The sequence below is a fragment of the Suncus etruscus genome, chromosome 6, assembly GCF_024139225.1.
Source record: "Suncus etruscus isolate mSunEtr1 chromosome 6, mSunEtr1.pri.cur, whole genome shotgun sequence".
Classification (NCBI taxonomy): Eukaryota; Metazoa; Chordata; class Mammalia; order Eulipotyphla; family Soricidae; genus Suncus; species Suncus etruscus.
Window position 1 is genome coordinate 19,305,175 of NC_064853.1, and position 17,856 is coordinate 19,323,030.

The following is a 17,856-nucleotide window of genomic DNA, read 5'->3' on the forward strand; positions in this document are numbered from 1 at the left end:
TTGACCTGTTAACCTGAGGATTCTTTTTTTCACTCTTATTAATGGAAGAAGAAAAAGAAAAACAGTCTAGTAACTCAGCCTAACAACTTGGCATCAAGGGAATTTCCCTGGCTAGAGAGAAAGCACATTGCTCTTCTAAAGAATTTCCAGAGAAGGAGATTTCTGCAGCCTCATTTGGTAACCTGGTCCATGTCTCACAACTGTCAACTTGTAGCTATGGGGCAGCAAACAAATATTTGGGGAAGGGATTCTGTGTGGCTTTGTTCTGACTATGGGAATCAATTCAATCCCGCATGTGTTTTAAATCACTGGGCTCTGCCATACTGGATGGGGAGCCGGCATTCCTTAGAAGCCCCCCCCCCCACATTAAAAACTGGGAGGTCACAGGCATACCTGGTGTTCCCTTTTGATCGTTCTATTTGGAACAGGGGTCAAAGACTGGGTCTCCTGGACAGAATCCAGCTCGCAGGAGAGTCCCGTATGGCTGATATTATATTCTTTCAAATCTGGATCTGAAGGCCTTTCTCAGCTTTGGGGGCACACATGGGGCTATAAAATGCCCAGTTCTGTCAGGCCCATCAGTTTCTGCTGCTTCTATAATTCAATTATTCATTCCTTCCATCCATCATCCAATAGAACCAAGTCCCTAGGGTCAGATTCTGCCCTTTTCTAGTTCCTTGGAAAACAAAGGCAAGCAAGATATTTCACTTACCCTCTTGCTTTTTGGGTGATTATTCTTTAGTTAGGACAAGTAATGGTGAAGAAAAGAAATGCATATAATACATGTGTAATTCTGAACTGTGATAAGTCAGAGGATGTATGAATGCTACAGGAAAGGAGGGAGGAGAAGCAGCTGTTGAAAAGGTAAGATGTGAGTTGACTTTGGGTATGTAAGGGTCAAGGGGTGCAGGCAGCAGAACAGACAGTGCACAAGCACCCGAAAGTTAAGTAACCATGCTAAGTGGGTGTGTTCAGAGAAAATATATTGCCAACACCCACAGATACTCCATTCTGTGAAAATCTATTCAAATGGTAGATAAAATTAATTAACCCAATACTGCCACAGATGTGAGGGCTGGGTCTTTGTGTTTATAGCAGTGACACCAATGTTCTCCAAGAACTTCCAATGAAACTGCCTCTTCCTGGCCACAATTTGTCACTGTGTTTCTGCCAGGTCTTCCAAATCTCTCTCCCCTGTGCTTCCCCCTTTCCCCCTTAAACTATTCTAACCCCTCTTGTGATCACAAAATTAGTTTTAGAACCTGTGTGTGCTAAGCATCGGACACAAGCTATGCAAGACAGAGTCCCAGGTCTTTGAGGTTAAAGTGTCACAGCCTCCAAAAATTAGACTCAAGGATCAGAAGAAGAAAAGTGCCTCCTAATTAGAATCCATGAGTCTAGTTTCTGTTTTCTGCAGGTCACTGTGGCCCAACCTGTCAAAATGCAGCTCACGAGGATTCACAGCTCATGAGGATTCTAGGACAGTTCCTTATTGGCCTTGGAACTTACACGTCTTCGACTCTATTTTGCCCTCTCCTTTCTCCCACAGAAAATCATCTGCTCCAGCCATGACCAACCCCTTAACTTCCCAACTCAGAGCTTGGATCCACACTGCCTCTCCAATTCTGAACATACCCACTTAGTTTACTGAAGTTGCTCTTTCTTAGTAGTAGCCTTACTATGCACTTCCTCATGCTTTCCCCATTGGTGGGAAGGCAGGAAGTCCCAGTTCATTTCATCATCCATTCCTTTGGCGCTTCATTGAGTAAACAACAATCATAGCTCTTGCCTCTTGATATAGAAAATCTAGTAGAAAAGATAGACAAAGATAGACAAAGCATTCAAGTCTTGGAAATTTTGTGTACCTATTCTCTTTTCTTTGTTTGTTTGCTTTCTGTAATTATTCTATCCTTTAATAAACATTAAAAAATAAATGAGTCACCAACCACATGTAGTTTTATAAAAGTGAATCATAAAATAGTATAAAACAGTACATAAAAGAATGCTTAGGTGGAGTTAATGTTGGAAAAGAAAAGGTTTAAAAAGGATGGTGCTCACGCCTTACAAGCAAAGAGTTGTGAGTTCAAGCCCAGCATCATATGGCTCCTCGGCACCTTTAGGCATATACTGGTGGCACCCAAGAGCCTCTGGTTATAGTTTTGGTGAATCCCAGTAATATTGGGTAAGACCTAAAGCCTAAGATCAGCTGGCAAATGTACTACTGGCTCACACCTGACTGATTTTTCCAAGTGTGAACACCAGCTCCCAAAAATGTATATGTGTGTATACATATATGTATGCACATATATATATATATGTAAATATCTATCTTTTAAGGCTCCTTCCTAGAAGAACTGACTTCTGAATTATGATTCTACTATAGCATTATCCAACACAACTTTGCTCAATGACAAAAACATTCCCTATATGTACTAGCAACTACACTAGCCACTAGCCACAGCCATATATGATAACTGAGCCTTTGAAATATGGCTGGCACAGCTAAGGAAGAATGTTTTTCAACTTTATTTAATTAAGCAGCAATTCAAATAGCCACGGTAACTAGTGACTATTGTATGAGAGACAGTGTAGAACAACAACAACAACAAAAAAAAAACAACACAGGAGTTAAATATGTCAAAAAGAACCCTGTGATTGGTGACTGGACAGGAAGGGAGGGTGGCTGGTACGCAGACATCTGAGGAAGCATCCATCAGGTATTTTTAAAATTTCTATTTTTTCCTTAATTTAATAATTCACAACTACAAGAGACTTGATAGAAAAGGGCATCTATATGGTCTGTATTAATGTTTTTCAAATACTCCAGCCCAAGATAAAGGTATTAATGAGTTGGATGCAAGTTATCTGCTTTAAGGTTTATCACCAAGGCGCTGAATGACCAGAAAATTATATAAATCTTTAAGCTTTCCACTTGACTTTTCAATTTTCCAATGAAAATAACCAACCACACTTTCTCTACCTTACACAAGAATCTGGTGATTTGCTATGGTTGAGCATTCCAAACTCTGCAGGTTCTCTAAAAGGTAAGAGATTCAATGTACAGCTCAGGCCTCCATGTACTGCTCTCCTCTGCTTCCACTCCCACCAATCATTCTTCATAGAGTTTGTACAGGTTAAAAAAAAACCAGTTCTTCATTGGCTCCAACCTGTTTAATCTTTAGAGGACCTATGTGAGTCTCCACATGTTGTAATCCCACCCTGGAGAAATTGGGTCTGGAGCAGGGGTCACCTCAGGAAACAATCCAAAAAAAAGATGAGAAAGATGATTCAGGAGCTTTCCACCTCATGGAGCAAGAGAGAGAAACCCACTAAAACTGCAGTTTTTATTAATTACCAGAATCCACACTGGGGAAGTGGCTGTGGAGGCAAGTGCCAGATTTAAGACTTCTCCCTAGCCCACTGCCATCTAGATATACTTAAATATGTAAAGGAAGGAGGAAGTGCTAGGAGTTAGACAGCTTTTTTTAGGGTGAAAACAGGTTGTAATCCAACAGACCTAAGAGTCTGCAGAAGACCTTTCCCATGATCAGTAATGAGCACAGCACACAGGAGGTGTCCAAGGGCTGTGTGTGGATTCAATGATATCCAACAAATGCATGTGGGCTGAACATTTCTTCCAGCTTATCAGTTTCTTCCCAGTGAAAGCTGGTGTTAATCATACTCTATGCAATGTTCTCTCCTTGCTGTTAGGGTGATTAAAATTTGTAGTTCCTACAGAGTTATATGTCAATAAAATCAGGAACCATATTTGCTTCTAATACTTAAATGTTTGCATATAACTTTGAAGTGTGAGGGTATGAGTCAATGAAGACCTACCAATTTTAAGGCAAATGGACCGGTCAGAGAAGATGATCTGGAATTGTCTTATCTGGAAGTGAGACAGGAATCTTATTCTACTTATAATACTGGTTAGTTTCAGATTCCCTGATGTCAGGAAGGAAGAATGATAAACTGCTTTAAGTGGAATATGTAAAAAAAAAAAAAGATTTAAGGTACTAGTATGATTTATGATTATTTCTAACTCTAATTAATGTTAATTCAACAACCATGAGTTGAGAGCCAAACCTGGGGGTGCAGGGATAATTCTGCATAGCTCATGACTCACAAGGAAGCAAACAAGTCAACAACTATCATGCTTTCTATCCAGGATAGCTTGGTAGCTGGCAACTCTCCATCTACAGGTATAAAAAGGTTAAAAACTAGTGTTCTAGACATTGAATGAGGTAGAGAAGATGGACCCTGGGTAGCAGAAAGGGACTAGTCATGTTCTTTCCTCTCATACTGACAAGAAAGGTTAGGGACTGCATGGACAATCAAGGAAGTTCCAAGAAGGAAGTGAAGCTTAAACTCACCGTGTCCAGGAGTTATACAGGTGAAGGTGAAAGAATTTTCCAGACTATAAAAATAACTTAGTTGGAGCCAGAGTCAGAGCACAGCAGGTAGAGCACTTGTTTTGCATACAGTCAACTGAAGTTGGATCTTCTGCACCCTATAGAGTTCCCAAGCCCACCAGGAGTAATCCCTGAGTTCAGAGACAAGAGTAAGCCCTGAGCACCATCATACATAGCCCTAAAGAACAAAACTTTAAATTAAATTAAAAATAAGACTGTTCATTCAGTTGCTCAGCCTAAAGTCATGGATACACTGAAGATGAGGAGCTCTCAGAAAGAATAAACAGAAAGAGTGGATGTATTCCACATGAGCAGAGAGCAAGCAAAGCCACTGTGGTTTGCACAAAAATTGGGATAAGCTCCAAGTCCCCCATTTGGCAGTAATAACAATCACAAAATCTCAGAATATAATTGCCACACAGGGCCTATCTGGAAGTAGCTTGAGGAAACAAAAACTGCCCAAGATGGCCTCCATTAGTCACATGACATTTGGCTGGTAGTTTCTAATTTGTAGCTCCAAAAAGGTAAAATCTACATCAAGAACTTTACTGTAATGGGAAGAAATAAAATAATGAGCAGGACTGTTTCAACATGGTACCTGCAACAACAAAGGCACCAAGAAAGGCTACCTACCTAACATCACCATCTGTAGAATTATAGCCCTTTGGATGGGCTGGGATGGTGGTGAATAGTGATGGAGGGGCCTTTCTCCTCCAAACCAGGCCACCTGTGTCTGCAACCCCCTTCAGCCATCGGGTCAGCAGGTTCAAGTAGAGGTGAGGAAATCATCCACAGACAGGCGTTAGGAAACATCAGCTTTATTCATGCCCTAGCCAACATGTGTGGCTTCTCTCATAACCTTTTATGCTGGATTCCTATTCAGCCCTGCATTGTACCTTGTCTTTGAGCCATCTCCTCTCCTCCTACTTCTCCAGCCATCTCCTCTCCTCCTCCTTTTCCTCCATCCTCCATCCATGCAAATCCCATTTTGCCCCTGAGGCCAAACCATTTTGTTACCTACCAAAGACTCCGCCAGACATGGGAAGGTCTTTCTTGTAAGTAAGGTTACACAGGAGGAATGGGAGTTGGGGTTACAACCATCATCATCATCATTGCCACCATCATAATCACCATTGCCATCACTGGATTAGTATTATTTGTGATGGTGCTGTTAACCTAATAAAAGGGAAAAACTCATCCCAAAAGATAAGAATGCCACAGGGAAGAGGAGCCCATCTGATCTCAGGCCCTCAACATCCCAAGACCTTGAGCAAGAAGAGACAGGGCAAGGTACAGTTGATGTCATCCTTTGTGCTGGACCACTGTGTCTCAAATCCATCCACGGAAAGGGCAGACCAGACAGGGAGTGAGTGACTATCATTCCCAAGAGGCACCCTCTCTGCTGTCTTCACTTCTCGGTACTTATTCATTCTCTTGCATCATCAACTCATCTCTGCTCTCATCACCATCCCAGAAAGCACAGTGCTTACTCATTTCCAAGCACCATGGTGACATTTGATATCCACTGACTCACTGAATCCTTAAAATGCAATAACCCAAGAGAGGCAAGAATAATGATTGCTCCCATTTTACAGAGCAGGAAACTTGGGCCAGAAACAGTAAGTGGGCTGAGGAATAAATGCTGGAAGGCCCATCAGGTAGTCTGGCTGCAGAATCTACTCTCGGAGCATACTCCTCTCTAACACTGAAAGTTTTCCATTTTTAGTTTGTTTTGTTATGTTAATAATATCTGTATTTAAGCACCATGACTACAAACATGTTTTTTGGATGCCTTTGTGGGAGGGACTAGGCCACATCTGGTGGTATAGAAGGACCATGCAGTGATGGAGAGAGCACACAACTACAAAGCACATACTCCAACCCTCTGAACCACCTTCCCAGCCCTAAGCTTCCCTTTCTAAGCCAGTTAAAAGCTATAGAAAAAAAAAGCAACCTGCTTTATCCCAAGCTTTGGGCCCAAAGTCATATGTCCAAACTCCAAGAAGAGGACATAGCATAATGCCCCAAAGCTGCAGAAGAGAGAGACCACACCACTAAGGACAAATGTCCACAGCTCTCAGGGGGCTAAAAGGGCTCTCAAACAGATGCCGAGCTGGCCACCACTGGGAGATGATTAAAATTCCCCCATTAAATCGAGCTGTGCTTAGAGCAGACCTTTTCTCAAGAAGCTTTTCATCAGGGGATTATATTTTCTTCTTGACAATTTCCTTAATGGCAAGAAAGGCAGTGTGTTAGAAGAACAAAGGAGACCCCAGGGCAAAGAATAGAAGATTCTTCCCCAGGCAGGGACTGGGAGGGGGAGGGAAAAGGAAAATTAAACAGGCAGAAGAGATGCTGTGGCCCCACGTTTATTCCTCTAATGTGCGGTGCTGCCCACCCCTACCCCCCTCTTGCTGCCTCCTCTCCGGGGGCACAAACAGCAGCCAAGGCTCATTAAAGTTTAAACGACCCGATCAATATAGACAGAATGGTGAATTGTCCATCTGCAAATTACCAAGCCCTTCATGAATATTTAAGGAACTAAACTAGGAATGGGGGGAAAAGAGAGAACCTGGGACTAATTTTTCCCATTGGGATCAAGGACAAAAGCATCTCTTCATTCCCAAACACCAGGCAATAAAACCAAGCAGTCAAGAAACACTTGAAAATTGAATAAGTGTTTTTTTTCGGCCCAGCCCAGCTGCCTTTTCCCAGCCTGCAGAATGACTCAAGTCCAAGGCCGTTCAGGGGCATCTCACTGGCACCAAATGGAGATACTTTTGTCTTGCACAATGCCCTGCCCTAGCTTTTTCCAAACATGCCATGTTCTCAGGCTTTACTGTGTCTTCACACATGCTGTTCCCCTTGTCCCAAATGCTGTTTTCCCCTCACTTGGAAGGCAGGATGGTCCAGGGGCTATGAAACAGTGCTGGAGTCAGACCTCCTATATTCCAGAGCTACCACTGCTATTATTACTTGTGAAAACTGGAGTGAGCAGTTTATGTTCTGCCTACTTCTCTGTCACTCAAATTGGCATCATTGCTTTGAGTATCTGATTCCACGAGACACGTTTCACACAGACATGGCCAATGAAGACCCCATAGACATATATCCTGATTCTCATAGCTCAGTCCACATCTGGTTCCACTTGACTGAATCTGTCTACAAGTGCCACATCCTCAACTCCAGCTATAGAGACACTATTGTAGCCATTTTTTTTTATCTCTGTTAGGTTGTAACATTCCAGAAGGCAAAGACATGTCCAAGGTCACCCAACCCTTATCCCTGGGCTAGATGGACACAGGACACATACTTAGTAGGTAGTAGGAGTCACATCTGGGGTTCCCTACCTTGGTGACCACACAGCAAGCAGCCCAGATGTCCTCGGAGGATTGTTCGTGGTGGTTGAACTGAGGCTCCCATTGCTGGATGGGCTGCTCAGCAAAAGCCAAAAGGATGCCACTCTGGTCCACCAGGGCCGCGCGAACACTGCCTGTGCCAACATCAACACCCACATAGTAGCATCTTTGTTCTTGATCGCTGTCACCTGGCATTGTGGTCTTCCACCTGCAGAGATCCAAGGTAAATACCAGAAGACCAAAATCAGGCTGGAGAAATCTTGAAAGTACACAGAAATGGATACGGCTAACAAGCCAGTGCCCATTAGGATCTATTCCTGCAATAGAAATGCTTAGAATAAACAGAGCACCAACAGGCACAAAGCCAGTCAAACCGATGGGTGAACAACATGGTAGGTAATGTGGCCTCAGACATGCAGTCATCATTCTCAGGAGAGTCAGATATTAAGTCAGTTATTCATGATGCCATCACTATTCATGCAAAGTCATGATAGGGGTTTAAAGACACCAAGAGGGTAAATGAAGGGTTGAAAGAGAGCTGAGAATCCTAAACCCGTGCATCTTATCCTCAATGAATCGGCATCAAAACAAGGACAATGACTACAGAACTAAAATGGGTCGAAGAGCTAGTACAGTGAAGAGGGCATTTGCATCGCAAATTTGCCTTGCCAACCTGGGTTCAACCTCTGGCATCCCATAAGGATGTCCAAGTGCCACCAGGAGTGATTCCTGAGTGCTGGGCTAGGAGTAATCCCTGAGCCCCACCAGGTGTGACCCAAAGACCAAAAGATTTTAGAGAATAAAATAAAATGAGCCTAGTCTATTGAGTACCTCTTTTGGGCGACACAGAGAAAAGTCATGCAATTCCCTCTACTCTGACTGTAGAAAATATTTTTCTCCACGTAGTGCAGATCGTCTAGGTATGGTTCCAGATCCAGGGCATTTTCTTAATGTTATACCCACATGCTCCCAAACGCATGTATGTGCATAAATATGCTTATACTCGGGACTAGACAACTGAAGGAAAGTTGGGTTTTGGAAAAGTTAAGAGGTTTTCCCAGTCTCATTTATAAGCACAACTAGGCAGTTCTGAGCCTCTGTGAACAGCTGGCAGTCTGGGTTTGGAGAAGAGGCAAGTATACCACAGGCATGCCATAAAGTATCTGGGAATTGGAAAAGGAGGCCGGAGGGAGACAAACTGGGGGAATAGGTGAATCGATCTGTTTTCATTCCTTACTCCTAGCGAGTTATAAAGAAACACTAGTAGGAACACTCAGGAATGCCTTGGACTCAATCCATACTAACTCCTTTTGGTCAGATGAAACCATATGACCCAGAAATCTCACAGAGGCTCCCATTTTCCAGGCAAACCATTCAAAAAAGAGGAATGAGCCCCTGGGACCAAGCCTTCATACCACCTCACCTTCACCACAGATGGGTTACATCACCCCAGGTAAGCCTAAGCCACTTCAGAGTCTGGTTTCACCTGTTGCCATGGCCTTCCACACCCGGCCCCCCTCAGAAAGGTAATCTTGCCTTGGCAAAGCCACACTGGAAATTTTAAAACAAAGTCAACCTGCAGGTGTTCTGTGGCCACCTCCTGGATATTCATTCCAGTCAAAAGGAGGTTCATTCCAAGAATTACTTTGGACTTAATCACAATGAGCTCTGAACTGTGTGGCCCTATTTTGGTGCTAGCTCCCAAGGCAGGGAAGACAGGAGAATGGGGACAGGGAACTGGGCCCATCTGCTCTCCTCCTTTGAGCTGCAGAGAATGAATATTAGAGTGTCGTTCTGTAGCCTGCTTGCATCCTCCTGGCCTCTCTCTAGCTGACTAGGCTTTGGAGACTCCCTAGGACCTGCTGCACCCAGATGTCAAATCTTCTTTCCTTTTCAAGCCATGACACTAAGAAAAGTTTGATCCCACAGATGGAAGCAAAGTTTTTGAGTTTGAAGCCAAGTGCAGCCTTGCCTTTCTCCAGCTTCCTCAACCTCTCTCCAGCCCTCCCATTAGTCGCTAGCCTTGAACAGCTGAAACACAATGGCCTGGGCTATCACTTGAGCTGAAGCATTAAGCATGGTGCCACAGACCTTCCTTATGCTGCTCTCCAGACAGGTCTAATATCAACCAGGTCTAATATCAAGTCCATCTTCATCAGGGGCTTCAGACACCCCAGTACACCCAGGTACCTGCTACAGATACCCCATCACCTACATGCTGCTCTTGCTTTCCAGTATCTGGCTGGTTACTAGTTAGTAGTTAGGTACTAGGTTCAATCATCACCTCTCCCAGATCTTCCTTGCACAAATACACAGAATATCAGAGGACTCACCCCGCCCCCAACCTCCCCACCAGTATCCTTCACCTTCTTCACAATCTACTACTTGGAATTTTGTTTTGTCTGTGTCCATATCTATCTCCTTTACTAGTTCTTAATCCTCAAAAAAAAAGTGAATGGATTGACTTTCACCTGGCCCTAGTTGCTACCTAAGAAGGTGTCAATAAATTTTTCCTGATTCTTATAGTCTGTTTACTGAATGAACAAGAGAATCAGTTGATCAGTGTGTGTGTGTGTGTGTGTGTGTGTGTGTGTGTGTGTGTGTGTGTGTGTGTGTGTGTGTCTTAATCCTTGCTCTGTGCTCAGGAGTGACTCCTGATAGAACTCAGATTAGTTCATATGTGGTGTTCGAGGTTTAAAGTAGGACTGGGGCCGACACAGCAAATATAAGGCAAAATACCTTATCTCTTATAAGCCCTCTCCCAACTTAAATCAGTGTATTCTTTTGATCCTAAACTCTACCAGATTCATTCATTCAAATCACAGATACCAGGTGGAAGCTTCCAGCCACATCTTATGAACTCTACAATGGTTTTCATTTTCAGCCCATAACTCAAACCATTTCTGCCACCAACCTTTCCTACCCCAAGCTCTCTCTCCTCTCCCTCTCCCTCTCCCTCTCCCTCTCCCTCTCCCTCTCCCTCTCCCTCTCCCTCTCCATCTCCCTCTCCCTCTCTCTCTCTCTCTCTCTCTCTCTCTCTCACCCTCCCAGCAATGCTGCCAAATACCCCACTTGATGTTTTCCTTAGAAACAGACCCAAATTTAGTATTCCAGTTTCTCCACTTCTCCTCTTATTATACTTTCCCTCTCAGATTGTTTCCACACCTGGATCCTGAAAGCAGAGAAGCAGCAAAGTTCAAGTCCTTTGGGAGATTCCCTGAAACTTGAGCCTGTGAGTTATAAAAACTCAGCTTGAGGCATTTCCACAGCCCCCATCCCTGGTGGCTCTTCTTGTTCTGTGCTTTTGGTGCCCTGGGTCATACTTCTCAGTGCTAGCTCCCAGGGTCACACTTCTTAGTACCATCTCCCTGGCTCCCAACAACTTTTCGCCAGTTCTCCCTGCCAGCTCTCCCAAATGCAAAGCTGACTTCCATTCCTCATTTCCCTTTGAACAGAAGAGAATCCTCCTGTGTTTTCCCACACATTCCAGCATGTTACTCTCCTCCCACTGAAACCCAATCAGATTCCTAAAATCCATCTCTATTTGGGGCCTGAGAGATAGAACAATGGGTAGGGCATTCACCTTGCACACAGCTGATCTGATTTCCCCAGTATCCCCTATGGTTACCCCCCCCCCCAGCCTGCCAGAAATATTTCCTGAGCATAGAGCCAGGCAAACTGCTGGGTATGGTCCCAAAACAAAAACAAACAAACAAAATCATCATTTCCTACCTCCACAGGGCAAGAATCAACTCCAAGTGACACACTTAATAGCAATTTCATGTCTGGAACCCCTGTCTCTCACTGCCAAGTTCAAATTGGAAACCAAACTCCTCTGATGACTTGCCATGCTAATACCAGCAGCAGGAGCAGCAGGAGCTCACACCTTCCAGTTGGGCTCTGCCATCTCCCACACTATTTCATTTCATCCCCTTAACAAGGCTGGGGAACTGGCAGTGGGAGCCATGCTGCAGAGAAGGAATAGGAGGTTCTTATAGATAAAGCAACTCAAAGTCATTTAACCCGAGGAGATATGGCTCCAGGGGAAGTCACAAGCCTTATGGCAGGTGAGAGTCAGAATTTTAGACTACCACCTGTTCTTTATTTAGGCAAAGTGAAAAATTGATAAAAAGAAAATCACAGGTATAGATAGGTCTGTGTTTGTGTGTGTGGGTGTGTGTGTGTGTGTGTGTGAGAGAGAGAGAGAGAGAGAGAGAGAGAGAGAGAGAGAGAGAGAGAGAGAGAGAGAGAGAGAGAGAGACTAAGAGTATAGCCTGTAGGACCTAGAGAAATAATAGGGGAGAAATTCCAAACACGGCACTATGCCTGAACCACAACAAACTTCTGTCTATGAGATGTTCTGGAGGACAAAAAACGGCCTCCCATGCAAATCCAAGCAAGAACTGATGTTTTGTGACCAAAAGACTATTTTGTGACCAGAAGACTATTATGATGATAAGAATTTCTCTGGTTCATTAAGTAAAGCCTGTATAAATATTATTGGAAATCTGCCCCAGGAAACCACAGACTTCATGGCTAATTCTTCAACAAATGCACAAGCTACAGTAAGGAGAGCAAGCAAGTAGACCAGGGATTTTGTGCTCTGCCCAGTTCCTGAGGCCATTTCTGCAGGGAGTCAGTGAAGTACCAGGAAGAACTGTCACCGGTGGGCAGTTTTCTCCTTTACCCCTAAAGAACCCTATAGCATCATCTGGCTCAAAGACTCTTTGGTCCAAGGGGAGGCACTTACCACCAAGATCTCTTCAGGAGCCACTCCTCCAGGAGGGATTGGAGACAGTGTCCACAAAGACTACCCCTGGGAACTGGAATGAACTCAATATCCTCTTTCAACTTTGATCTTTGGACTGAGCTGGGAGTTCACGTTCCTGAGTCTCACACTATTTATCCAATTAGTTATACTGCAACTGGGGATTGTGGGGGATGGAGGTTGGAAGGAAAATGAAGTCACATATACACTTGCCCACTTCAATCTCCTAAACAGAAAAGAATTAAATGCCATTTCACTTGCTCTAAATGGTGAGTAGGTTCGGAATGGGAAGGAGAAGCCAAAGTGTTAGTAATAAGAGTGGTTGGTTCTTTCCTGGCTTTACCAACAGGAAAGAAGAAATATTGCTAGCTGAAAGGTACTTTTCTTCTTCAAGTGAAAGGCAAAGAGATAGGATAGTGGGCATGCAGCTGACCGGATTTAATACCTGGCACTGCATATGATTTCCCAAGCCCTGAACACAGAGCCAAGAATAAGCAAGCCTTAAGCTCAACCAGGAATGGCTAAAACAAACAAACAAAAATAAGGTGGAAGGCTGTCTCTTAATGCCCTGACTCCATATCCTTTGAAGGAATCACTGAGATCACAAACCAGACAGCACCCAGCATGCATTCGGCTGGGCAGTGGCACAGCTCAGAATGAAACAAGATTCCAGGCCTAAATTGCCTCCAATAAACAATCATCTCCAGGCCCCTGAAATCTCTCATTCTTCATTAAAGACATTCATGTGTCCTCACTAGACCTAATAACTCAAACACCAGTAAAAAATAAAAAAGCAAATGTAAGGCACTTTTTCTATGCCAGGATGCCAGCAAGTAGAAATGAAAAAACATCCAATCTCTGAATTTAAAGAGCTGGCAATTTGAAGGATTTTTGATAAACAAAAATCCTGATTTTTGATAAACAAACAGTGATGCTCCAGTTCTTCCAAGTTTAGGTCTTTCAAAAATCTGCACTTAAGTGAAATTGCAGCAGCCAGAAAGTGGCCTTAGGTGGCTGCAGAAACATTGGTGAACGAGAGAGCATACTATACTTTTCATCGTCATTTCATCTAGATCAGAAACTTTTTTCAGGATCTTCATCTAGGTTGAACCCATATGTTTAAAGACTAACAGGAGGTGATAGGAGGAGGGTTGTAGCATTCAACAGAGATTAAGGAGGTAGCTGGTCATCCACTTCCATTTGATTCAAAAGGCAGATGTCACCAAATCCCCATGCCTGCCCACAATGTGGTAGCAATGTAAACATCATTGTATAAAAATGTACATCAAGACAGTCCTGGATGAGGACCAAACTCACCACCCTCTCCAAATGCCACAATAGCAAGGGCACCAGTATAAGACTTGAAGAGAAGACAAATGGAAGCTATGTTCAGAACACATGAACAGTGGAGGGCCTAAAGAAACCACAGATGGGGGCCAGGAAAGAATACAGGGGTTAGAGTACATGCTAAGCATGACCCAGGTTTGATTCCTGGCACAACATGGTCCCCTAAACACTGCTCAGTGTACCCCTTGGAAATCCTGAGCATTGTCTGGTGGGTCAGGCATCCTGGCATCACAGAGCTATGCCCTGAAGCAGCGCTGCATTCTCAGACCCTTGCACTGAACCAATATCTAGTTGAATGAAAATTGCTGGTGGGGCCTCCAGGCTGTGGACCACTTAGGCCATCCCCAAGAAAAAGAAATAAAAACACTGATAGAAAGGCCAACTCATTGAATGATATCCTCCCACTCTGCCAGCAAATGTTATTTGAGAGTCCCTCAAACAATGCTTCCAAGCAGTACAACTCTCTTCCATAAAACTTGACTCTCTTGTCTCTGCTGCCCAAACCCTGTTTTCCCATATAGTAAATTCTTGTATCTTCCAATTCCTTCAAACTCATTGGATACCCTACCAAAATGTTCTCTTGGCAGGGACAGGCAGGGTTGGGGTGGGGGTAAATGGGACATGTGTATCAGACCAATCAAAGGATATGCTGTTTATCCCAATGAAAATGAAAACACTGAAATCCAAGGATTGATATCTGGGTGATTGACACAATGTCCCTAAGAGGAAGAGGCCATATTCCTGTTGTCACATTCAGGAGGGTCTGAGCCTTCTAGGATCCTTGCCACAAACCCTGAAAAGACGTAGATATTTCATGCCCATCAAGTCACCTCATACTGGGCCTTGAGAATACACTTCTGAGCCTACACAGCCTTCCCATTCATGAGAAATAGCTGTGAAGACCACTATGGGTCACTCCAGATGCTACTGTGAGAAACACTCATAATTCCAAATAATAATAATAATAATTAATAATAATAATGATGATGATGATGATGATGATGTCCTGTCCTTACCTCAGTATAACTTCAGATAATAATGGGATAGTGGAAGACAAAAATTGAGGGATTAATGGGTACTGAGCAAGAAGAGAATTATTCAGCTCTTAAACAGTCGAAGGTCTTTTAAAAATAAAATATCTTATATTCTGAAAGAAAATAGTACAGTGGGTAAGGCACTTGCTTGACATGCAGCCAACCCAAGTTCAATCCCCCAGCACCACATAGTCCCAGAGCCCCACTAGGAATGAGCCCTGAGCCCAAAGCCAGGAGTATGTCCTGAGTACCACTGACATGCCCACACAGCAAACGTTAATTACTTACAAAGAGCGTGAGATTCTCTGCCCCATAGAAAATTCTAGAATTATCAACAAGACTCTGCACTGGAAGTCACATGCTCTCCCTTTGAACTAAATCCCTCTTTGACCTTGACATACCCTCCCACCAACCCCTACTCCTGACACAGACACATTTAAGCAGGGAAGTAGGAAGAGGAAAAGGAAGAGAAAGAGGGGTCCCCATAAGCAAGGGAGGGGGTTTTGTCTAAGTCAGTCTATTTCCCACAAACCCCCAATGACATATATACAGCTGAAGCTGGAACCTAACCCTTCTCTCACTCTCATGTCAGGACTCTAGAGTCAAACTCTGTAAGGGGAAAGAGAGCTGAGGTTAGAGAAAATGGTAGAAGTCAGAGTCTCTCTATCTGCCCCTTATTTGGCAGATATAGGCAGAGAAAGTAGGACTGATGTCATGGTGCTAAATGCAAAATTGTGCTCTTTTGTTTATTTTTATGCCACACCCAGTGGCACCCTAGGATTACTCCTGGCTCTGTGCTCAGAAATCTCTCCTGGCTCTGAGGACCATCTGGGATGCCAGGATCAAACCTGCATCCGTCCTGGGTGAGCCGCATGTAAGGCAAATACCCTACCACTGTGCTTCTACTCAAACCCAAAATTATGCTCTTTTAAACCACAATACACACAGCCTCTCCCTACACACTGAACAGAATAAATAGACAGGCCTGCATCCCATCCTCAGAGATGATTCTGATGCAGTTAATGGTCATGTGTGTGGATTGGCCTTCTTTCATGTTATTAGGAATATTAGAAACACATTAGGGGTTCTAAAAGCTCTCCATCATCACTTAATATGGCAAGTTGGAGAAGCTCTGATTGCAACAAAGTTAAATGAATCCATAACAGGATGGCCTGAGCATATGTGTTGATCTACTGTTACACGGAATCTTTTTCTCAAGATGCACATTGCTGACTACTCTTTGGTTTCTGGATTTTTTTTTTTTTTTTTTTACGTATGTGTCCTGGGAAGTTCTGTCCACTTTGACAGGTCAAAACGGTTTTGGCCCCTGGCACATTCATTCCTGTGGAGCAGGGTGCAGAGTGAGTCTGCAAACGTTTCTGAATATTTTTAGTGTTTATGTGGCCTTTCTCCCCTTGTCACTTTCTCCTCCCAAAGGAGAAACTAGGAATTAATGATTAACTAGGAATGAATTTTATACAGAACCAACCAGACCTTCAAAGTCATGCTGCTATCATTCCCATATTGGCTGAAATCCCTGTATGTACCCAGGAAATCACTCAAATTCAAATAGAAGAATCTACTTCCAAATAACTGCTATCAGACATCTACAGCTCCAGGGAGGCCCGGGATACTGTTAAAGAAGGCAACAGAAGCCATTTCTATATGATCTTGCAAAACTCCTTCTCCTCTTGCAATACCCAGCCAGAGGTTGATTGAGGTGCTTGGCTTATCCTGGTGTTTGTCGGCTTATGAAGAAGGGCCAAGTGGCTTTAAGGTCCAAGGTGAAAGGCCTATAAGAATGACTTACTGGAAGATTGCACATTGCCGGGGAACTGGACAATCTGCCATGTCACAAACTTCCCAGGTCAAAATTACCAAACACAAGCTGAAGCATGACAAGTCCTCCCCTCCTCCATTATGGGGCAAGCTCTTTATTTGACCCTCAAGGCCCTAGAAAATCTGGCTCCCAGTTTCCTCTCTCACCATGACTCATTATTTTGCTCCCAAATCACCTCCCTCTTTATGACTCCAGCCCCAGCAAACAACCACTTCCTGGAAATGCACTGTCTGGGTTTGATCAACATATATCTTTACAGGAACCTATATGCTTCAGGGTCTGAAGAAGACAACAAGAGGCCAGTAGATACAGCTGAAGAGTAATTATAGCAAATGGATGCAAATGTTATGCCCACAGATACCATAAATGCAGTAAGGGCTGAAAACAAGAATCAAAAGAACTAAACCAAAAATGATAATCATGAATTCACTCAGGATCAATGATAGAGAACATTTTTAATAATTGCTTTAATAATTGCCTTAATTGCTTTTACAAAACTTGCTCATGCTTGAGTTTCAGTTATACAATATACACACCCTTCACCAGTGCACATTTCCTGCCACCAATGTCCCCGGTTTCCCTACCACCCCCACACTTAACCTGCCTCTTGGGAGACATTTTACTCCTCTCTCTTCTCTCTCCTTTCTCACTTTTCTCTTCTCTCTCTCTCTCTCTCTCTCTCTCTCTCTCTCTCTCTCTCTCTCTCTCTCTCATTTTACTCCTCTCTCTTCTCTCTCCTTTCTCACTTTTCTCTTCTCTCTCTCTCTCTCTCTCTCTCTCTCTCTCTCTCTCTCTCTCTTTGTTTCCACTATTGTTAATGCAAAAGAAGTACCATACATATCATTTTATTCCCAAAAGCAATCAGAGTGGGGGTGCAGTGGGATTAAAAGATAAGCACCAAAGAAATAAAATATAAAAGAGAACCAATGTATCTTCCACAATAAAGTTACAAGACAGTTGTGAAGATCTGTAAAGAACTGATTTTAGGGCCGGAGAGTAAAGTGTTTGCCTTTCATGCAGAAGGTCATCGGTTTGAATCCCGGCGTCCCATATGGTCCCCCGTGCCTGCCAGGAGCAATTTCTGAGCATGGAGCCA

General features: G+C 43.5%; 1 protein-coding gene across 4 annotated transcripts in view; it reads right to left on the reverse strand.

Moving 5' to 3' along the window:
* FGGY (FGGY carbohydrate kinase domain containing) overlaps positions 1-17,856 on the reverse strand; it is a 941,338-nt gene that overhangs the window by 431,988 nt on the left and 491,494 nt on the right. For 2 of the 4 annotated variants that reach the window (XM_049774587.1, XM_049774588.1), the window contains exon 2: positions 7,763-7,795. In XM_049774587.1, the coding sequence (XP_049630544.1) occupies positions 7,763-7,795 (33 nt within the window). Of the gene's footprint in view, positions 1-7,762; positions 7,980-12,521; positions 12,581-17,856 lie in introns of those variants that run through there. The other 2 variants (XM_049774585.1, XM_049774586.1) reach the window with 2 other exon arrangements.